Source organism: Oncorhynchus masou, chromosome 19 (genome assembly GCF_036934945.1).
Source record: "Oncorhynchus masou masou isolate Uvic2021 chromosome 19, UVic_Omas_1.1, whole genome shotgun sequence".
Taxonomy (NCBI): domain Eukaryota; kingdom Metazoa; phylum Chordata; class Actinopteri; order Salmoniformes; family Salmonidae; genus Oncorhynchus; species Oncorhynchus masou.
Window position 1 is genome coordinate 28,599,173 of NC_088230.1, and position 18,425 is coordinate 28,617,597.

The window sequence follows — 18,425 nt, forward strand, 5'->3', positions numbered from 1 at the left end:
TATAGTGCACTATTTTTGACCATGGGCCCTGGTCAAAGGTAGTGAACTATATAGGGAATAGGGTTCTATTTGGGACAGAGTGTTTTTATTGGCTGATGTCCCCCCCCTTCCTCTTCTTCAGATTGAAGTGGTCCGTAAACTGGCCACCTGTTTCTTCTCCCTCATGGTTTTCCTCTCGGTCTGTAAAGTGTTCCCTGTGGAACGGAACATTGAGGACGACTTCATCGCCACCACGCCCTTCTACGCCCAGGTGGTCTACCTCTACCTGTCCATGCTGACCACCAGGCCCAAGTACTACTTCGTCTGGACGCTGGGTGGGTCTCCTCTCTGTTCCCATTGGCTGATTCTCAACCCTTGTTTTTTTGAAGGGTGCACTTGCACAGTCATCGTCATTACCAATGGTTGAAACTCCCTTCTGCCAATGCTTAAACCATCCAACGCTTTCAAATCCATGACAGAGTATAAACGGAGAAGGGAGGAGAATATGGATGTAGCCTTTGTCAGTGTTCAATAGTAAATCTCTTTAGGCCTGTATTCATTGATTGACCCTGAAACCAATTCTTAGCTGCAATATGCTCCGTTATTCCATGTTGACAAGTAACCCCTCACAGACTGAGAACAGATGAGCTTTGTAAGGGGGTGAGATCAGTCTGACTTTGTTTGTGTGTGATTGTTTGCAGCAAAGTGTGTGTGTGTGTGTGTGATTGTTTGCAGCAAAGTGTGTGTGTGTGTGATTGTTTGCAGCAAGGTGTGCGTCGTAGAGAGTATGGTGATAACAAGCAGGTAGAGGTGGGACTCAATTAAAACTTCTCTACACACACACACACACACACAAACACACAGAGAGCACGGCTGCACGGCCTGTATAGCTCCTGTATTGTCCTTCACTGTGATAATATGCTGTTATTCGAATGATAATGTAATTAATTATATTATCATCACTAAGGAATGGTGGACCTTGTGGATGTACAGTGATTGGACATGAAAAAGACCGGGACTCAGTCAAATGGGCGTCAGAGCTGTGCACGATAATACTGAGAATACACCATATAAAGGCCATTTCCCTGACGTTTGCGGAGAGCACGTTCATGATAAACCGTGCAGATGTCCGCTCAAATGTAAATTAGCTGTAAAAGTCACGTGCGATGCGCTTGTTGACAATTCGCCTTTGACTGAATGCCTGCCTGGAGATGGTGTTTCTGAAAGCATGTGTTTGAATTCTGAACAGCTGATGCCATCAACAATGCAGCAGGATTTGGATTCAATGGATACAACAGTGACGGCTCACCACGTTGGGATCTCATCTCCAATCTGAGGATAATGGATATTGAGGTGAAATGTTGAAACATTAGTCTTCACTCATGTCTCAGTATGTTTTCCACAACTCTTTCTATAACAATCTACAGTCAATGTATGTATACTGATGTTGTCCTCCTCTCCTTGGTTCCAGTTTGCCACCAGCTTCAAGATGTTCCTTGACAATTGGAATATACAGACGGCACATTGGCTCAAAAGGTACAGAAACCAGGCGTAGTCTGTAATTGGTAAAGACAAAGAGACTTGGTCATCATTTCTTTCTGTAATTATTAACATTAGCTTTCTGACACATTGTACATACTATTTAATTACAGTATAGGTTTCAGGCTCTAAATCATTTGTGGATACGCCTATAACCAGTGCTCTTATCTGTCTGTAAAAGTCTGCCACCTAGTGGAGTCAGTTAGCACTAAGTCTGCTTTATCTTTAAACTGAGTATACCAAACATTAGGAACACCTTCCTAATATTAAGCTGCACCCCCTATTGCCCTCAGAACAGCCTCAATTCATCAGGCCAAGGACTCTACAAAGTGTTGACAGCATTCCAAGGGATGGTGGCCCATGTTGACTCCAATGCTTCCCACAGTTGTGTCAAGCTGGCTGGATGTCCTTTGAGTGGTGGACCATTTTGATACACACGGGGAACTGTACCCCGTTCAAAGGCACTTCAATCTTTTGTTTTGCTATTGACCCTCTGAATGACACACAAACACAATCCATGTCTCAATTGTCTGAAGGCTTAAAAATCCTTCTCTAACCTGTCTCCTCCCCTTCATCTACACTGATTGAAGTGGATTTAACAAGAGACATCAATAAGTGATCATAGCTTTCACCTAGATTCACCTGATCAGTCTGTCATGGAATGAGCAGGTGTTCTTAATGTGTTGTGCTCTCTGTAGTCTGCACACAAGGAAATTGGAGTGGATTTATCAGTGAGAGGTTATTATGAGGTCTTGCTGTGCTGTTGTGTTTGACTGGCTGGTTGTGTGTGTGCGCAGGGTGTGTTACGAGCGCTGCCCCTACCACCCCACAGCGGCTACCTTCATTCTGTCAGCCATGTGGCACGGAGCCTACCCTGGATACTACCTCACCTTCCTCACTGGCATCGTGGTCACACTGGCTGCACGTGCCGTGAGTACTGTATCTCTCTGAGAGAGAGTGAGATCTCCTAAAACACACTGACACAGACCTCTCCCCACAATTTTCCATCTCTGTCTAGATGCACTAAGCCCTAAACTTTGCATAGGCATAGATAAAATGTCATGCATCGTACCCACTAAAAATCAATAACATATTTTCTGAATATCAACGATTTCTGCTATTGCCATAACAACAGATATCCTGATGTTCCCATCACAGACGAAACAAAGTGTTCGGGTCATGTTCATCCTGATGTACTTTATTTCTGCATCATTAGTGTTAAGAGAATCAGTCATAGTTAGGCTGCCATAAAGACTCACTGTCCTCTGAAGGTCTGGCCTGAATAAAGCATATTTATTAGAGCCTGAATCCCAAATGGCACCCTATTCCCTATATAGTGCACAACTTTTGACTAGAGCCCTATGGGTACCCTATGGGTTCTGGTCAACAGTAGTGCACTATATAGGGAATAGGGTTAAATTTGGGATGCAACCTGAGTCCAGCTGGACTGCACAGATAACAGGCCAGCCAGACAGACGGATGGAGAGGAGACCAGGCAGGACTCCGGCTAATGGAGCGTCACCTGAGACACTTTGAGACTCACTGAGGCAGACGACTGCTGGTGGATGAGCTGCTGGGAGAGAAAGTTCCATTGGAAATGCATTACTTGACTCTTAATATGCGTCCCAAATGGCATGCTATTCCCTAGTGCATTACTTTTGACCAGGGCCCATGCACTATATAGGGAATAGGGTGCCATTTGGGACACAACCTTAGATATGGTAACTGTAAACGAGGGAGGGAGAGAGTTAAGGGCAGTGCAACATATTTTAGATTTACAAGGGCCATTTGTTGTAAACTTAGATGTTAATTTTTTCACTTCTTCTTTTACTCTGAATTCATTGCTTTAGTTCTTTTTTTTTCTCCAGATGAGACACAACGTGAGGCCGTACTTCCTGGGCTCGCCTTCACACAAGCTACTGTATGATGGGATCACGTGGGCTGGCACCCAGATTGCCATTTGTTACACTGTGGTGCCTTTTGTGCTGCTGTCTGTCGGGCCCTCTATGAAGTTCTACAGGTGAGTGGCCAGAAACTATGACTGCATCCCAAATGGCATCCCATTTCCTTTATGGTGCACTACTTTTGACCATGGCCCATATGTCTCTGGTCAAAAGTAGTGCACTATATAGGGAATAGCATGCCATTTGGGACATATACAGAGAACAATACTTTACCTCGCTTAAGTAAAAAAAAAAAAGTATTCATAGTTTGTTACCTTGGATGGAAGTGCAAGAAGAATTGTGTTTTTGTCTGAACCTATGATTCTACTTATACAGTGGCTTTTTGTTCTTTTTCTGAGAAGTTGAATGAACTTGTGTGCCTGGTTGTTGCTGAAAAATGTATACAACACCAAGAGAAATTCCTAGCAACACTTGTTGCTTGGCAATAAGGTTTTCTGATTCTGATATTGATCCCTAAATCATCCTCTCTCACCTCTGTCCCCAGGTCCTGGTACTTCAGTGTCCACATCGGCTGTGTTCTCCTGGCCGTAGCACTGCCAGTCAAGCCCCGACACCTGCGCCTGAAGGAGGCTCCCGTCCTCTCCCACCAGGACTCCACCTCCACAGATGGCCACTGCAACCAGAAGACCAAAGCCACATGAAGCAGATTCAGAGACCAGCAAAGGTGCACACACACAGAGACTAGCACCAAGGACTGCAGGGACTGTCCAACAGATTATTAGAGAGAGAGACTGTCCAACACATTATTAGAGAGAGACTGTCCAACACATTATTAGAGAGAGAGACTGTCCAAGCTGTGTTTTGGAGTCGGACGACGATTCTCATTTGTTCACGTGAGAAGGGATGGATGGACTGAAAGCTTTGGGATTTACCTATTTAGTGCACTACTTTTGACCAGAGCCCTATGGGTCCTGGTCAAAAGTAGTGCACTAGAAAGTGAATAGGGTGCCAATAAAATTTGATTTGGAACGCAGCCCCTACTTTATTATGAGGACTATTGGCTGAGGCTCAGCGGGATGGATGGGTACCAAATCGATGATGAAATGCCAGTATTGTACTGTTACTGTATTATGGGAGTATTCAAACTTGCCTTATAACCTTTGTCTCTTTCTCCACCCAGTTTTTTTTTTTTTAGCTTTTGTGTATCCTCCTCAAATTGGATATTATTGCGTGTGCGGTGTTTCTTACTCAAGGTGAACAGGTTTTAGGATCAGGTGAGAGAGAGTGGAGTGGTTTAAGTTAACGGTGTTATTGTCCAGGTAAAAAGCAAAGATACAGGAAATTAGGACACAAGAACTAAAAGTGAAGGAAAACAAGGTAGTGTCCTTGGTCTTTTCACAAAATATGTAGGGTGTCCAACCACTCTGCCCAGAAGTGGGTGAAAAAAAACACTCTTTGGTGATGATATTTCACTTCCTTATGTTATTAAATACATTTTACCAATACAAATATGATTATTCATGTTCTGAATCGTGGGGACTTTTGCTTTCATATCATTAACATTATAGCCAAAAAGTCAGATTTTGTTATCTAATACGATAATAAGCACCTAACTCTGTTGACATAGCGGTGCAGATTTCTCATCGCTTTTGAGGATTTTACTTTTTGTGGTCCTCGTCTTCAAAGTTGTTTCCGCGTGTCACAAAAAGCAAAATTAGCATGACACAAGCTGAATTAAATGTAAAATGCTTTGAAAAGAAAAAGCTTGGTATACGCTCAGTTCTCCGTTGACATTTCAGAGATATGCTTGCTTTTGTAAGAAATCTTCGATAAAGGACAGAATTTTTGCATTAATATGAAAAGCGTATACTAAAATAAGAAAATGTCATGTCTCAACATCTATATCTATCTTACCTCTATATTGTTTCATGTCCTCCGGATTCAAGAAGAAAGCCTGTCAGTTTGCCTTAATTCTCGCACAACATCCAGCCTAGCTGACGGAATGCATTTTTTCTGATTTTTGACCCCCCCCCCTCTTCTCTCCTTCATTGACTTAGTCACCCTAATTTTGGCCATCCTACAATAACTTTTGAATGGATTATGATCGAGGCATGAGGTTAGGACCATTGGTTTTCTTAGAGGAGTATTTACACAATATTATACTGAAGAAAAATATGAGTGCAATATGCATCAATTTCAAAGATTTGACTGAGTTACTGTTCATATAAGGAACTCAGTCTATTGAAATCAATGAATTAGGCCCAAATCTATGGATTTCAGATGACTTGGCAAGGGCGCAGCCATGCGAGGGCATAGGCCTACCCAATTGGGAGCCAGGCCCACCCAATGGGGAGACAAATCCAGCCAATCGGAATGAGTTTTTCCCCACATAAGCGCTTTATTACAGCCAAAAATCCTCCTGACCCGTGGTTACACGTGGTCTGCGGTGGTAAGGCCAGTTGGACATACTGCCAAATTCTTTGAAACAGTTTTGGAGGCGGCTTACGGGAGACAAATGAACATTTAATGTAATTCTCCAGGAACAGCTCTGGTGGACATTTCTGCAGTCAGCATGTCAATTGCACACTCCCTCAAAACTTGAGACGTCTGTAGCATTGTGTTGTGTGACAAAACTGCACATTTTAGAGTGGCCTTTTATTGTCCCCAGCACAAGGTGCTCCTGTGTAAAGATCATGCTTTTTAATCAGCTTCTGATATGACACACCTGTCAGGTAAATGGATTATCTTGGCAAAGGAGAAATGCTAACAGGGATGCAATGAAATGTGTGCCCAAAATTTTAGAGAAATAAGCTTTTTGTGTGTATGGAACTTTTATTTCAGCTCATGAAACATGGGACCAACACTTTACATGATGTATTTTACCCATTACCCAGGTCAAAATATGCATTTTTGATTGGACACCCTACAGTATGATGATTCATGGTCTCAACAGGGAAAATGTCTCAAATTACACCCCTTTCCCTACATACAGTAAGTAGTACACTTCTTTTGACCAAAGCCCTATGGTCCTTGGTCAAAGTAGTGCACTATACAGGGAATCGGGTGCCATTTGGGCAACACCCAAGGACTTACTCCAGACTGTTTGCTTTCACTGGGTGATGTTATTGGCTCACTTCAATGTCACTTCTGTTTTCTTCTGTTGAATGTCATTGTGTGTTGTTATTATATAACGGTTTGACACAATCAGAATCTGAAATTAACTGTTGGATAGAGAAAGGTTTATTAGGGAACATATCAATGATGATTTAAATCATTTAACAGGTAATTCCATGCTGTGAGAGTAGCTACTAACCCCCTATTCATGAATTGTGTGTGAGCAGTGTGAGAGGGGAGATGGTCTAGTATTTCCATGTGTCGAGGTACATTTAGTCATTTCATGTACTTGTTATTTATGTGATTCTAATGGACTCGTGGTATGTTCGACAAAGGTGAAAAGCTGGTGGAAAGGTAGGACAGTTAACATAGGATCATGTTGAGCTGGAGGTGAAAGGAACAAAATCCCAGTATTTGTAGACACTGCTTCTTCAGACAGTTCTGATTCTATTTTCATTACGAGGGGATGTGAAAACTAAACCTACTTTCTTGAGTCGATTGTAAGTTTAGGTAAATATGGTCATTGTAAGAACCCTTTGCTTGAGGCTCTGGAGCAAAGAGAATGGAATGCTAATCATAGTCCCGAGCAGCCAACCCTTCTAATTGTTCATGTGGATGATGTGGATGGTTTGTTTTTGTATATTATGTGATTAAAAGATGGATCTTTTTGGAACTTGACATGGTAAGTGTGATATGTAAAAGGTGAATAACTGTGGTTTAATTGTTCCTATTACATTGTTTGTCCCCAGGCTCAATTGCTACCATATGCTGTCGGTTTGACAGTGAGGGAGAGAGACGGCCAGTGCACTAGATTACACAGGAGAAACCAGCATGCTGAGAAGCACATGGCAAACATAACTGACTCATACAACCTACATTGCTTAATTTACAAGTCAATGTCATTGTTTGTTCGGAAACCCTATTTGTTTAAGCCCCGACAGCACTGTTTGAATGGCGTGGAGTCGGCTTGTCCTTCCTCACATAGGCCAAGTCAGAGCTTGGGAATGTGTTACCTTGGCTTCATACCCCAAGGGAGTAGGCCTATAGCTTTGCACGGGCACCTGTGTCATAAGCAGTGCATATTATTAGATGGCATTGAATATTTCTGGTGGTGGAATGGGCCTATACACTACCCAGGCTATAACAGCTCAGCACCTGCCCTTTCCTCTCCTCATAAAATGTTGGACTTTGACCTACCATACAATAGTTATTAGTCAGCCTGGCAAAAGGGTTTTGAAACATTATTTTCCTCAACACAACAGCAGCTCCTGCAAATTAAAATATCGAGAATGAATGTGAAACAAACAAGGGAATTTATAAATAAGAGCAATAACCTGAAATGTGGTAGGCTATATAGAGCAATAAATCCACAACACACTAAGAAGGCTTTGACATAACATTCACAATATTTTCTAGTCCGTTAGTAATTATATTTTATTAACGTTGCAGTTTTCGGCAATGGCAAATTCAACTTGTACAGTAACTTAGTAGCCTAGTAAACCCAGCATCTCAAAGCGCTACACGTCACAGTTTGTAGGCGGGAAGAAGATGATTTGACGGACAGCGGGGAGGAAGTCACCCTAGTAAGTGCTGTGTTTTTCTGGTCCACTAAAATGGCTGTTGTCGAGGATGGGGACTAGCCTGTGAGCACTACACGCATATAAGACGAGGATTGAGAAGACAACACCGAAGTGTGGAACATTTATATTCGTTTTATTAAAAGGTATGTCACTGTGAATTGTCGTTTCTCACGTATAAGCATCGAAATGTGCCCTCCTTTGATAGATGGCGTTTGATTGACAGCTCGAGCACATCTGAATGTTATTGTCTGACTGCTTGCTAACGTTAGCAACTGGAGTCGTCTAGCAAATGTCATATTCGCTTTTAAACAGATGTTATCAACTAATTATGATCATTGCCATTTTATTCAAAATACTGCAATCAATAATGGTCGCAGTCAAGGCACGGAAATATTATTATTTTTTATTTCAGAAGATGTGATATGTCGTGCGATCTAACGTTAAGCTAGCTGACAGTCGATGGTTTAGTTAACATTCGATATAGCAAGCCAAATAAATAGCTGCTAGCTATATCTAAATGTTGTTGATAATTGAAATGAGCTAGCTACCTTATTATTCACTTGCTAGCTACTGTAACGGTACCAAGGTTGTCCGCTTGTTACGTTGTAGTTCGATAGTGTGCAAGTGCAGCCCACAATTCTGGGCGTTCCTGTATGTGGGCGTCCTTCATCTGCAGGAACGCCTACCCTCGAACATCCCATTGGTTCCTGCATGAACTCCGTCGTTAACAGAACTGCAGGAAAACCGTGCCTGACAGGGGGGGGGGGGGAAACACTGTCTACAGCTAGCAACCGTTGTCACCCCTGCCCTTTCTTCTGTGGGGTTTATTGGTGGCTGGCATCCAACGATATTAGGCATTAATGCCACTTACTGTACTGGAGTGCCCATGCCTGCGAGCACACAGCCATGCAATCTCCATAGACAAACAGTGGCAGTAGAATGGCTTTACTGAAGAGCTCAGTGACTTTCAACATGACACCATCGTAGGATACCAACTTTCCAAAAGTCAGTTCGTCAAATTTCTGCCCAGCTAGAGCTGCCCCAGTCAACTGTAAGTGCTGTTATTGTGAAGTGGAAAGGTCTAGGAACAACAACGGCTCAGCCTCGAAGTGGTATGCTACACAAGCTCACAGATCGGGACCGTCTAGTGCTGCCCTCGGTTGCAAAACTTACTACCGAATTCCAAACTGCCTCTGGAAGCAACGTCACCACAATAACTTTTAGTCTGGAGCTTCATGAAATGGGTTTCCATGGCTGTGCAGCCGTACACCTGCACAAGCGTTGGCTGGAGTGGTGTGAAGCTCCCCGCCATTGGACTCTGGAGCAGTGGAAACTTGATAAATCACGCTTCACCATCTCGCAGTCCGACGGACAAATCTGGGTTTTTGGTGGATTCAGGAGAACGCTACCTTCCCCAATGAATAGTGTCAACTGTAAAGTTTTGTGGAGGAGAAATAATGGTCTGGGGCTGTTTTTCACTATTCGGGCTAGATCCCATAGTTCCAGTGAAGGGTAATCTTAACTTAGCATACAATGACATTCTAGACAATTCTGTGCTTCCAACTTTGTGGCAACAGCTTGGGGAAGTCCCTTTCCTGTTTCAGCATGACAATGCACCCGTGCACAAAGCAAGGTCCATACAGAAATGGTTTGTCGAGATCAGTGTGGAAGAACTTGACTGGCCTATTCCCGAGTGGCGCAGCGGTCTAAGGCACTGCATCTCAATCCTAGAGGCGTCACTAGATACCCTGGTTCGATCCCGGGCTGTATCACAACTGGCCGTAATCAGGAGTCTCATTGAGCAGTGCACAAATGGCCCAGTGTTGTCCGGGTTAGGGGAGGGTTTGGCCGGGATAGGCCGTCATTGTAAAATAAGAATTTGTTGTTAACTGAATTGCCTAGTTAAATAAATAAAAGAATTGAGCCCTGACCTCAACCCTATTAAACACCTTTGGGATGAATAGGAGCGCCAACTGCAAGCCAGTGCTAATCGCCCAACATCAGTGCCCAACCTCACTAATGCTCTTTTGGCTGAATGGAAGCAAGTCCCCGCAGCACTTTTCCAACATCTAGTGAGAAGCCTTCCCAGGCGAGTGGATGCTGTGATAGCAGCAAAGGAGGGACCAACTCCATATTAATGTCCGTGATTTTGGGATGAGATGTTCGACTAGCAGGTGTCCTCATACTTTTGTTCTGACATCACATACAATGAAGTAAAAAAAATAAATTCAAACTGATTTCAGCACCCAAAGAAGAGCCCGCAATTACACACTGGGTGCTGAAATAAAAACTTAATTGGACGGCGGCTTTCCTGTCTGCCCACTCTAGTTGCCGCTCATCAACATGAGTTTCGTCAGCAACAACCAAGCTTGCACAGATGTCATTTCTGTATGTTTATTTTTCAGTACTTTTGCTTTGGTACAGAGAAGCACAACACATAAATAGATAGCCCTGTCTGAACAGACAGCACAGACACTGCAGTAGTTCCAGATTTTGACCTATAGCCTAGTCTACTTATCCCTTTTATATTCACTGCATACCACAGATACTGTACTATAGCTGTTCCATCTAGGCCTATATTTGTTGCATGCTACAGATACTGTACTATAGCTGTTCCATCTAGGCCTATATTTGTTGCATACCACAGATACTGTACTATAGCTGTTCCATCTAGGCCTATATTTGTTGCATGCTACAGATACTGTACTATAGCTGTTCCATCTAGGCCTATATTTGTTGCATGCCACAGATACTGTACTATAGCTGTTCCATCTAGGCCTATATTTGTTGCATGCTACAGATACTGTACTATAGCTGTTCCATCTAGGCCTATATTTGTTGCATGCTACAGATACTGTACTATAGCTGTTCCATCTAGGCCTATATTTGTTGCATGCTACAGATACTGTACTATAGCTGTTCCATCTAGGCCTATATTTGTTGCATACCACAGATACTGTACTATAGCTGTTCCATCTAGGCCTATATTTGTTGCATACCACAGATACTGTACTATAGCTGTTCCATCTAGGCCTATATTTGTTGCATACCACAGATACTGTACTATAGCTGTTCCATCTAGGCCTATATTTGTTGCATACCACAGATACTGTACTATAGCTGTTCCATCTAGGCCTATATTTGTTGCATACCACAGATACTGTACTATAGCTGTTCCATCTAGGCCTATATTTGTTGAATACCACAGATACTGTACTATAGCTGTTCCATCTAGGCCTATATTTGTTGCATACCACAGATACTGTACTATAGCTGTTCCATCTAGGCCTATATTTGTTGAATACCACAGATACTGTACTATAGCTGTTCCATCTAGGCCTATATTTGTTGAATACCACAGATACTGTACTATAGCTGTTCCATCTAGGCCTATATTTGTTGCGTACCACAGATACTGTACTATAGCTGTTCCATCTAGGCTTATATTTGTTGCGTACCACAGATACTGTACTATAGCTGTTCCATCTAGGCCTATATTTGTTGCATACCACAGATACTGTACTATAGCTGTTCCATCTAGGCCTATATTTGTTGCATACCACAGATAGAAGAGAAGGTCAGGTTCCAACCCTCCTCATACTAGGCCTACATCATATTAATGAAGTTACCAATACTAACTGCTGATGTAATAAGGGCTTTATAAAATACTTTTGATATTAGTCTCTAGGTCAGTGGTGCTGCTGGCCTATATTGAGCCTGTTTTTCTCCACTGTTCCCTGTCCTCTGAGCATGTGCCAGAGAGGCTGGGTGGTACCTCATCCTCATGCATAATTCAATATCAGCAGCCACAGCCAGGGGGAATAGCCTAGTCAATAAGGCTGGCCAGGACCAGTGTATGTGGAGGCATAAATTGCAGAGCGAAGAGACAGCAGGCAAAAACAACCCACAGAGAGAACACTATTATTCCCATAGGTAAGATTGCTCGGTTGTGTCAATGTAATTATTGCGCCATGTCCTGTCTGTATGCGACAGCTGACAGGTTAATGGCATTGGCAGCAGTGCAGCACACGGCGATGTGTTTTGATGTTTAGCTGCCTTGCCTCCACTTTCTTTTCTTTGTGGCTGCTTTCAGCTGTTGTGTTGCTGCAATAGGTAGTGACGTGAGGTGGAATGCTGGAGGGCTTGTGCTGCACTCTGCTCTGTGGGGATGGAAGGAATGCTTTTAACCGGCTGTCAGACTGCCGACAGGACCAGGCTACTTAATCTAGTCATTCTTTTCATGTCACACAGAAGGGGTTTGTTTTTGTGGCTTGACTGACCGACGCCCACACCCATGTTAAGGTCATGGCTGGCTGACTGAATTGTAAGCTTATATTGTCTGTGCTTGTATTGTGTTGGATAGGAATGTAGTTGCTGTACTAAAACTGGCCAGTTTGCTGGAGCAACACATTATGGATGATGATTAATAAACTTGAGTTAATGGTTACAGGTAGACATCACTTAGCCAGCTAGTCTATAAATCTGTCTCAAAGAGCCTGTGCGAGTTGTAAATATGTGATTATAAACTGGGTGGTTAGAGCCCCGAATGCTGATTGGTTGACAGCCATGGTATATCAGACCATATACAACGTGTATGACAAAGCGTTTATTTTTACTGCTCTAATTGCGTTGGAAACCAGTTTCTAATAGCAATAAGGCACCTCAGGGTTTGTGGTATATGGCCAATATACCATGGCTACTGGCTGTATCCAGGCACTCCGTGTTGCGTCGTATTTAAGAACAGCCCTTAGCCGCGGTATATTGGCCATATACCCCCGTGCCTTATTGCTTAATTCTTTGCAATACATTTTTGGTTATATTTTTATGCCATTGGTGTGTACGTATGAATTTATAGTATGACCGAGGCTAAAATATATATTTTTACTATGCCATAAACAAATGGGTAGTTACAATGCAATAGCACTTTATATACCCTAGCGCCAATAACAGCAAAGCACATGCTTTGAGAAGACTAAAAAAAAAAAAATTAGACTAGCTGCCATTTTGTGTGCCTGTAAAATAGGAAGAAGACTGTGTGTACACAAAGCATTGCCAAGAAGAGGCTATTCTCTGAGTGAGAAGATAAATACTGTATATGTCAGACGATAATAGCAGCCAGGAGGCCACTAATAAACCAAATATCTCTTTCAACTCGCTGCTGTGACTGCCTGCCTGGGTTACAATCCTGTCACCAAAGCAGTGAGTGAGTGGCACATTGAAATCTGGCGCTGGTTTAATTCTCTGAGTCTGATGCTCTTTAAATGTCAGAAGATAGCTAGGCCCACACCGCTGTGCTGCAGGAGCCAGATAGCACTGGAGTGAGTCGACCGACACCCACACAGTAGTCGACCCACTTGCTGGTTGCCAGGGTCAGATAACTAGGCTATGTCCTCTGTTCTAGCTCTTTCTCACACATTCACTGTTTCACACTGCTTTTTAATCAAACTCAAAATATAGCATAACCTAGCCTTTTATAAATGAAAGTTAGCCTATAACTACTGAGGGGAAAGCATGTTTTTTGCTGTTATTGGTGCAAAGCTATATAAAGTGTCTATTACACTGTTAGCATCCCATGCCTTCCCACCAATGTTATCCCACCCTAACATCCCGTCTGTCCTGTATCTCTCCCACAGAACTAGGGTGAGTAGAACGGAATCCCCAATCAAGTCAGTGATGCCATAATGTGTGGTTTGGCAGCCATTTTGTGTGTGCCCATGCCATAGGTAAAGTGTTAGTAAAGCGTTCTATTTCCATGATCTCTCCCCATGCAGGTGCTGTGGTGTTGAGGGGAAGTAGCTGCAGCCATGGACACCACCACCTCCATCAAGATGACCACTCTGGCCATCCAGAACCTCTTTAGCTACGTCGAGGAGGAGAACCTGGCAGCGCTCAAGGCCCACCTGGACAAGTTCAAGGAGGTGGACGGCAGGAGTGACGTGAGTATCCTCATACTATCTAATAGGCCTACAGGTATACTAATCTATCTATAGTTATTGTATATAGGTTGCGCCCCAAATGGGGGGACACAGTCTAATAAAGGTGAAATATAGCTTAGAGAAGCATCTGTTGAAGATAAATGGGAAGTTTGGGTCTATTATTGTACGAAGAAATATTGTTCATTGTGTTTCTAGTATGTCTTTCAAAATGCATGCCCTTTTCTCCCTCCCTAACAGAATGGTCAGACACCCCTGATGCTGGCTTCGGAGCAGGGCAGTATTGAGATTGTACAGGAGCTCATCAGGAGAGGAGCCAATGTTAACCTGGATGATGTGGTATGATAGATGGATCATAAACCCTCTCCATATTTGTTCCCGTTAATTTCAAGGCCTAGCCTATTATGAAGACGTTGAATTCATTATAACAATCATCATGAACGTGCCAATCATTGTGAACTCTGCCTGATGTCCCCATGGTAACGGTAGTCACCGTTGTCTCCATGGTGACAGGTGTGATGTGCTATTCTCTCTCCCTCAGGACTGCTGGTCGGCTCTGATCTGTGCTGCTAAGGAAGGCCATGTAGAGGTGGTGAAGGAGCTGTTAGAAAGCAGTGCTTACATAGAGCACCGAGACATGGTGAGATACCTGTTTGATTGGCCACAACCCCTAAGTAATAGCAGTGTTTTGGTTGTTTAATTAGCTACGGTACCAGTTATTCCAGGGTTTATCTTCATTTTTACTATTTTCTACATTTAGAATAATAGTGAAGACGTCTAAACTATGAAATAACACATATGGAATCATGTAGTAAACAAAAGTGTTAAACATATCAAAATATATTTTATATTTGAGATTCTTCAAAGTAGCCACCCTTTGCCTTGATGACAGCTTGGCACACTCTTGGCATTCTCTCAACCAGCTTCATGAGGTAGTCACCTGGAATGCATTTAAATTAACAGGTGTGCCCTGTTCATTTGTGGAATTTCTTTCCTTAGTGCGTTTGAGCCAATCAGTTGTGTTGTGACAAGGTAGGGTATACAGAAGATAGCCCTATTTGGTAAAAGATCAAGTCCATATTATGGCAAGAACAGCTCAAATAACAAAGAGAATCGACAGTCCATCATTACTTTAACATGAAGGTCAGTCAATCCGGAAAACTTCAAGAACTTTGGAAGTTTCTTCAAGTGCAGTCGCAAAAACCATCTATGTTGAAACTGGCTCTCATGAGGACCGCCTTACGAAAGGATGTCCCAGTGTTACCTCTGCTGCAGAGGATAAGTTCATTAGGTTTAACTGCACCTCAGATTGCAGCCCAAATAAATGCTTCATAGAGTTCAAGTAACAGACACATCTCAACATCAACTGTTCAGAGCAGACAGCGTGAATCAGGCCTTCATGGTCGAATTGCTGCAAAGAAACCACTACTAAAGGACACCAACAAGAAGAAGAAGAGCATTGTTTGGGCCAAGAAACACGAAGGAGAGTGATGGAGTGCTGCATCAGATGACCTGGCCTCCACAATCACCCAATCTCAACCCAATAGAGATGGTTTGGGACGAGTTGGACTGCAGAGTGAAGGAAAAGCAGCCAACGAGTGCTCAGCATATGTGGTAACTCCTTCAAGACTGTTGGAACAGCATTCCAGGTGATTACCTCATGAAGCTGGCAGAGAGAATGCCAAGAGTGCAAGCTGTCATCAAGGCAAAGGGTGGCTACTTTGAAGAATCTCAAGTATAAAATATATTTTGATTTGTTTAGCACTTTTTTGGTTACTACATGATTCCATATGTGTTATTTCATAGTTTTGATGTATTCACTATTGTACTACAATGTAGAAAATAGTCAAAATAAAGAAAAACCCTTGAATGAGTAGGTGTTCCAACTTTTGACTGGTACTGTATATTATACTGTACAGTCCTATCTCAGCAGCGCTTACATAGGGCACTGGGACATGCTGAGACACTCAATAAGTTAAACTGGCCACAATCAGTAATAAGCTATAATGTTGTGGTGATTGTATGAACTTGATTTCTATGCTTGTTCCAGTCCACTTCAGTTAGTGTTTTCAATAAAATCACAGAGCTATTCAATGTACAGGCTATGCTTGTAATGTTTTTGCATGCAAAGCCTTGAAGGTAGTGTAATGTGTGCAGGAATGTGTTTGTGTACAGTAATTGATGTTGTTCTGTAGGGAGGCTGGACGGCCCTCATGTGGGCTGCCTATAAAGGCCGCGTGGAGGTAACTGAGGTTCTCCTTGAGAACGGAGCCAACCCCAACACTACTGGGCAGGTAATGGCAGTCAATCAAATACCTATTCATGACGTATTCCTCACACGGTTAATGGCGTTCCTATACCTGTCATTCATAAACCCTCATGGCTAAGGAGATGCAGTACATCACATCCCCATCTATCCAGCCATTGACTAAGTGCCTCTGACTCTGTCTTCCTCATCAGCAATACAGTGTGTACCCCATCATCTGGGCAGCAGGCAGAGGTCATGCTGAGATCGTCCAGGTTTTGCTGGAGAACGGAGCCAAGGTCAACTGCTCTGACAAGGTGAGACAACTGATTGGGCCGCATGGCTGGGCAATGCCAACCTTTGGGTTTATGGTGGCCCACTGGGTTAGTGGTGCCCCAGTTTGGCCAGAAATAGGGATCTGTGCCAGTATGCATAACCCTGTGTGTGTCTCTCTCTCAGTATGGTACTACCCCTCTGATCTGGGCAGCCAGGAAGGGCAATTTTGACTGTGTGATGCACCTGCTGGAGAATGGAGCTGATGTCGACCAGGAGGGGGCGGTATGTCTCTACGCCACAGAAATACAATATCATGTTAATGAACAAACATTCTTATGAACAGATATTCTAATGAACAAACATTCTAATGAACAGACATTCTAATGAACAGACATTCTAATGAACAGACATTCTAATGAACAGACATTCTAATGAACATTGTTGTTCTGCAGTCTACACCTCTCACTCTGATATCACCTGTCTAAAGTCATAGAGAAAGGCTCTGTACTTCTGTTTCTCTACATCTTCCTCCAATCTTCTCCCTCCCCCTTGTAGAACTCGATGACAGCTCTGATCGTGGCAGTGAAGGGAGGTTTCCCCGAGGTGGTGAAGGAGCTTCTGAAGAGGAACCCTAACGTCAACATGACAGACAAGGACGGCAACACAGCCCTGATGATCGCTGCCAAGGAGGGCTATACTGAGATAGTACAGGACCTGCTGGATGCTGGCACCTACGTCAACATACCAGACAGGGTGGGCAAGGGAGTGCACACACAGATTGTGGATTATAAGTGCTGTATTGAGATGTGGATTTCGTGTAAGCTGTGTGCTGACCTGTGTGTGTGTGTTGTACAGAGTGGAGACACGGTGCTTATCGGAGCAGTGAGAGGAGGACATGTGGAGATAGTGAGGGCTCTTCTGCACAAATATGCTGACATAGACATCAGAGGACAGGTGAGGAGTCTGACTACTCATAATATATATGTGTGTATGTATGCCATTTAGCAGATGCTTTTATTCAAAGTGATTTACAGTCATACGTGCACACATTTAATTGAACCCACTATCCTGGCATTGCAAGCATCATGCTCTACCAACTGAGCTACAGAGACCCATACTTGTGTCCCAAATGTCACTCTACTGCGTGTATGTATAGTGCACTACTTTTGACCAGGGCCCGGGGGGCTCTGATGAAAATTAGTGCACTATATAGGGGATGGGGACACAGACATTCAATGCTACATTATTGATGACAGTAAATGCAATCCACCTCACCTTCTGCAGGACAACAAGACAGCCCTGTACTGGGCTGTGGAGAAAGGCAACGCCACCATGGTGAGAGATATCCTCCAGTGCAACCCCGACACAGAGACCTGCACCAAGGTGAGAGAGAACACTGTACAGTAAATCTAACCATATCTCAACTATCACCAGAGGCACACACACACAGTCACCTATTCTATTTAAATGGCTTTCTCACCTGTTTTTATGTGGTCTGATGTCAGGATTTAGAGAGCCCTCTGATCAAAGCTACTAAGATGAGGAACATTGACATAGTGGAGCTTCTGCTGGACAAAGGAGCCAAGGTGTCTGCTGTGGACAAGGTACACCTCTTTTACGTCTATACCCATATAAAGCATTTTATAAACTGGGTGGTTTGAGCCCTGAATGCTGATTGGCTGACAGCTGTGGTACATCACGGGTATGACGAAACATTTACTTTTACTATTTTTACTAATTACCTTGGTAGCCAGTTTATAATAGCAATAAGGCACCTTGGGGGTTTGTGATATATGGACAATATACACTCCACGTTGCGTCATGCATAAGAACAGCCTTTAGCCTTGGTATATTG

At 43.2% G+C, this 18,425-nt stretch overlaps 1 protein-coding gene and 1 pseudogene across 1 annotated transcript in view; both read left to right on the forward strand.

Moving 5' to 3' along the window:
• The window catches only part of LOC135506113 (lysophospholipid acyltransferase 2-like), an 83,524-nt gene extending 76,315 nt beyond the window's left edge, over positions 1–7,209 (forward strand). Inside the window, exons 8-13 of the mRNA XM_064925557.1 lie at positions 122–314; positions 1,229–1,332; positions 1,451–1,515; positions 2,316–2,448; positions 3,387–3,538; positions 3,967–7,209. Coding sequence (XP_064781629.1) covers positions 122–314; positions 1,229–1,332; positions 1,451–1,515; positions 2,316–2,448; positions 3,387–3,538; positions 3,967–4,123 — 804 coding nt within the window. The 3' untranslated portion in view covers positions 4,124–7,209. The remainder of the gene's footprint in view (positions 1–121; positions 315–1,228; positions 1,333–1,450; positions 1,516–2,315; positions 2,449–3,386; positions 3,539–3,966) is intronic.
• An 878-nt stretch (positions 7,210–8,087) lies between these two features.
• Positions 8,088–18,425, forward strand: part of LOC135506114 (kinase D-interacting substrate of 220 kDa B-like) — a 47,820-nt pseudogene continuing 37,482 nt past the window's right edge.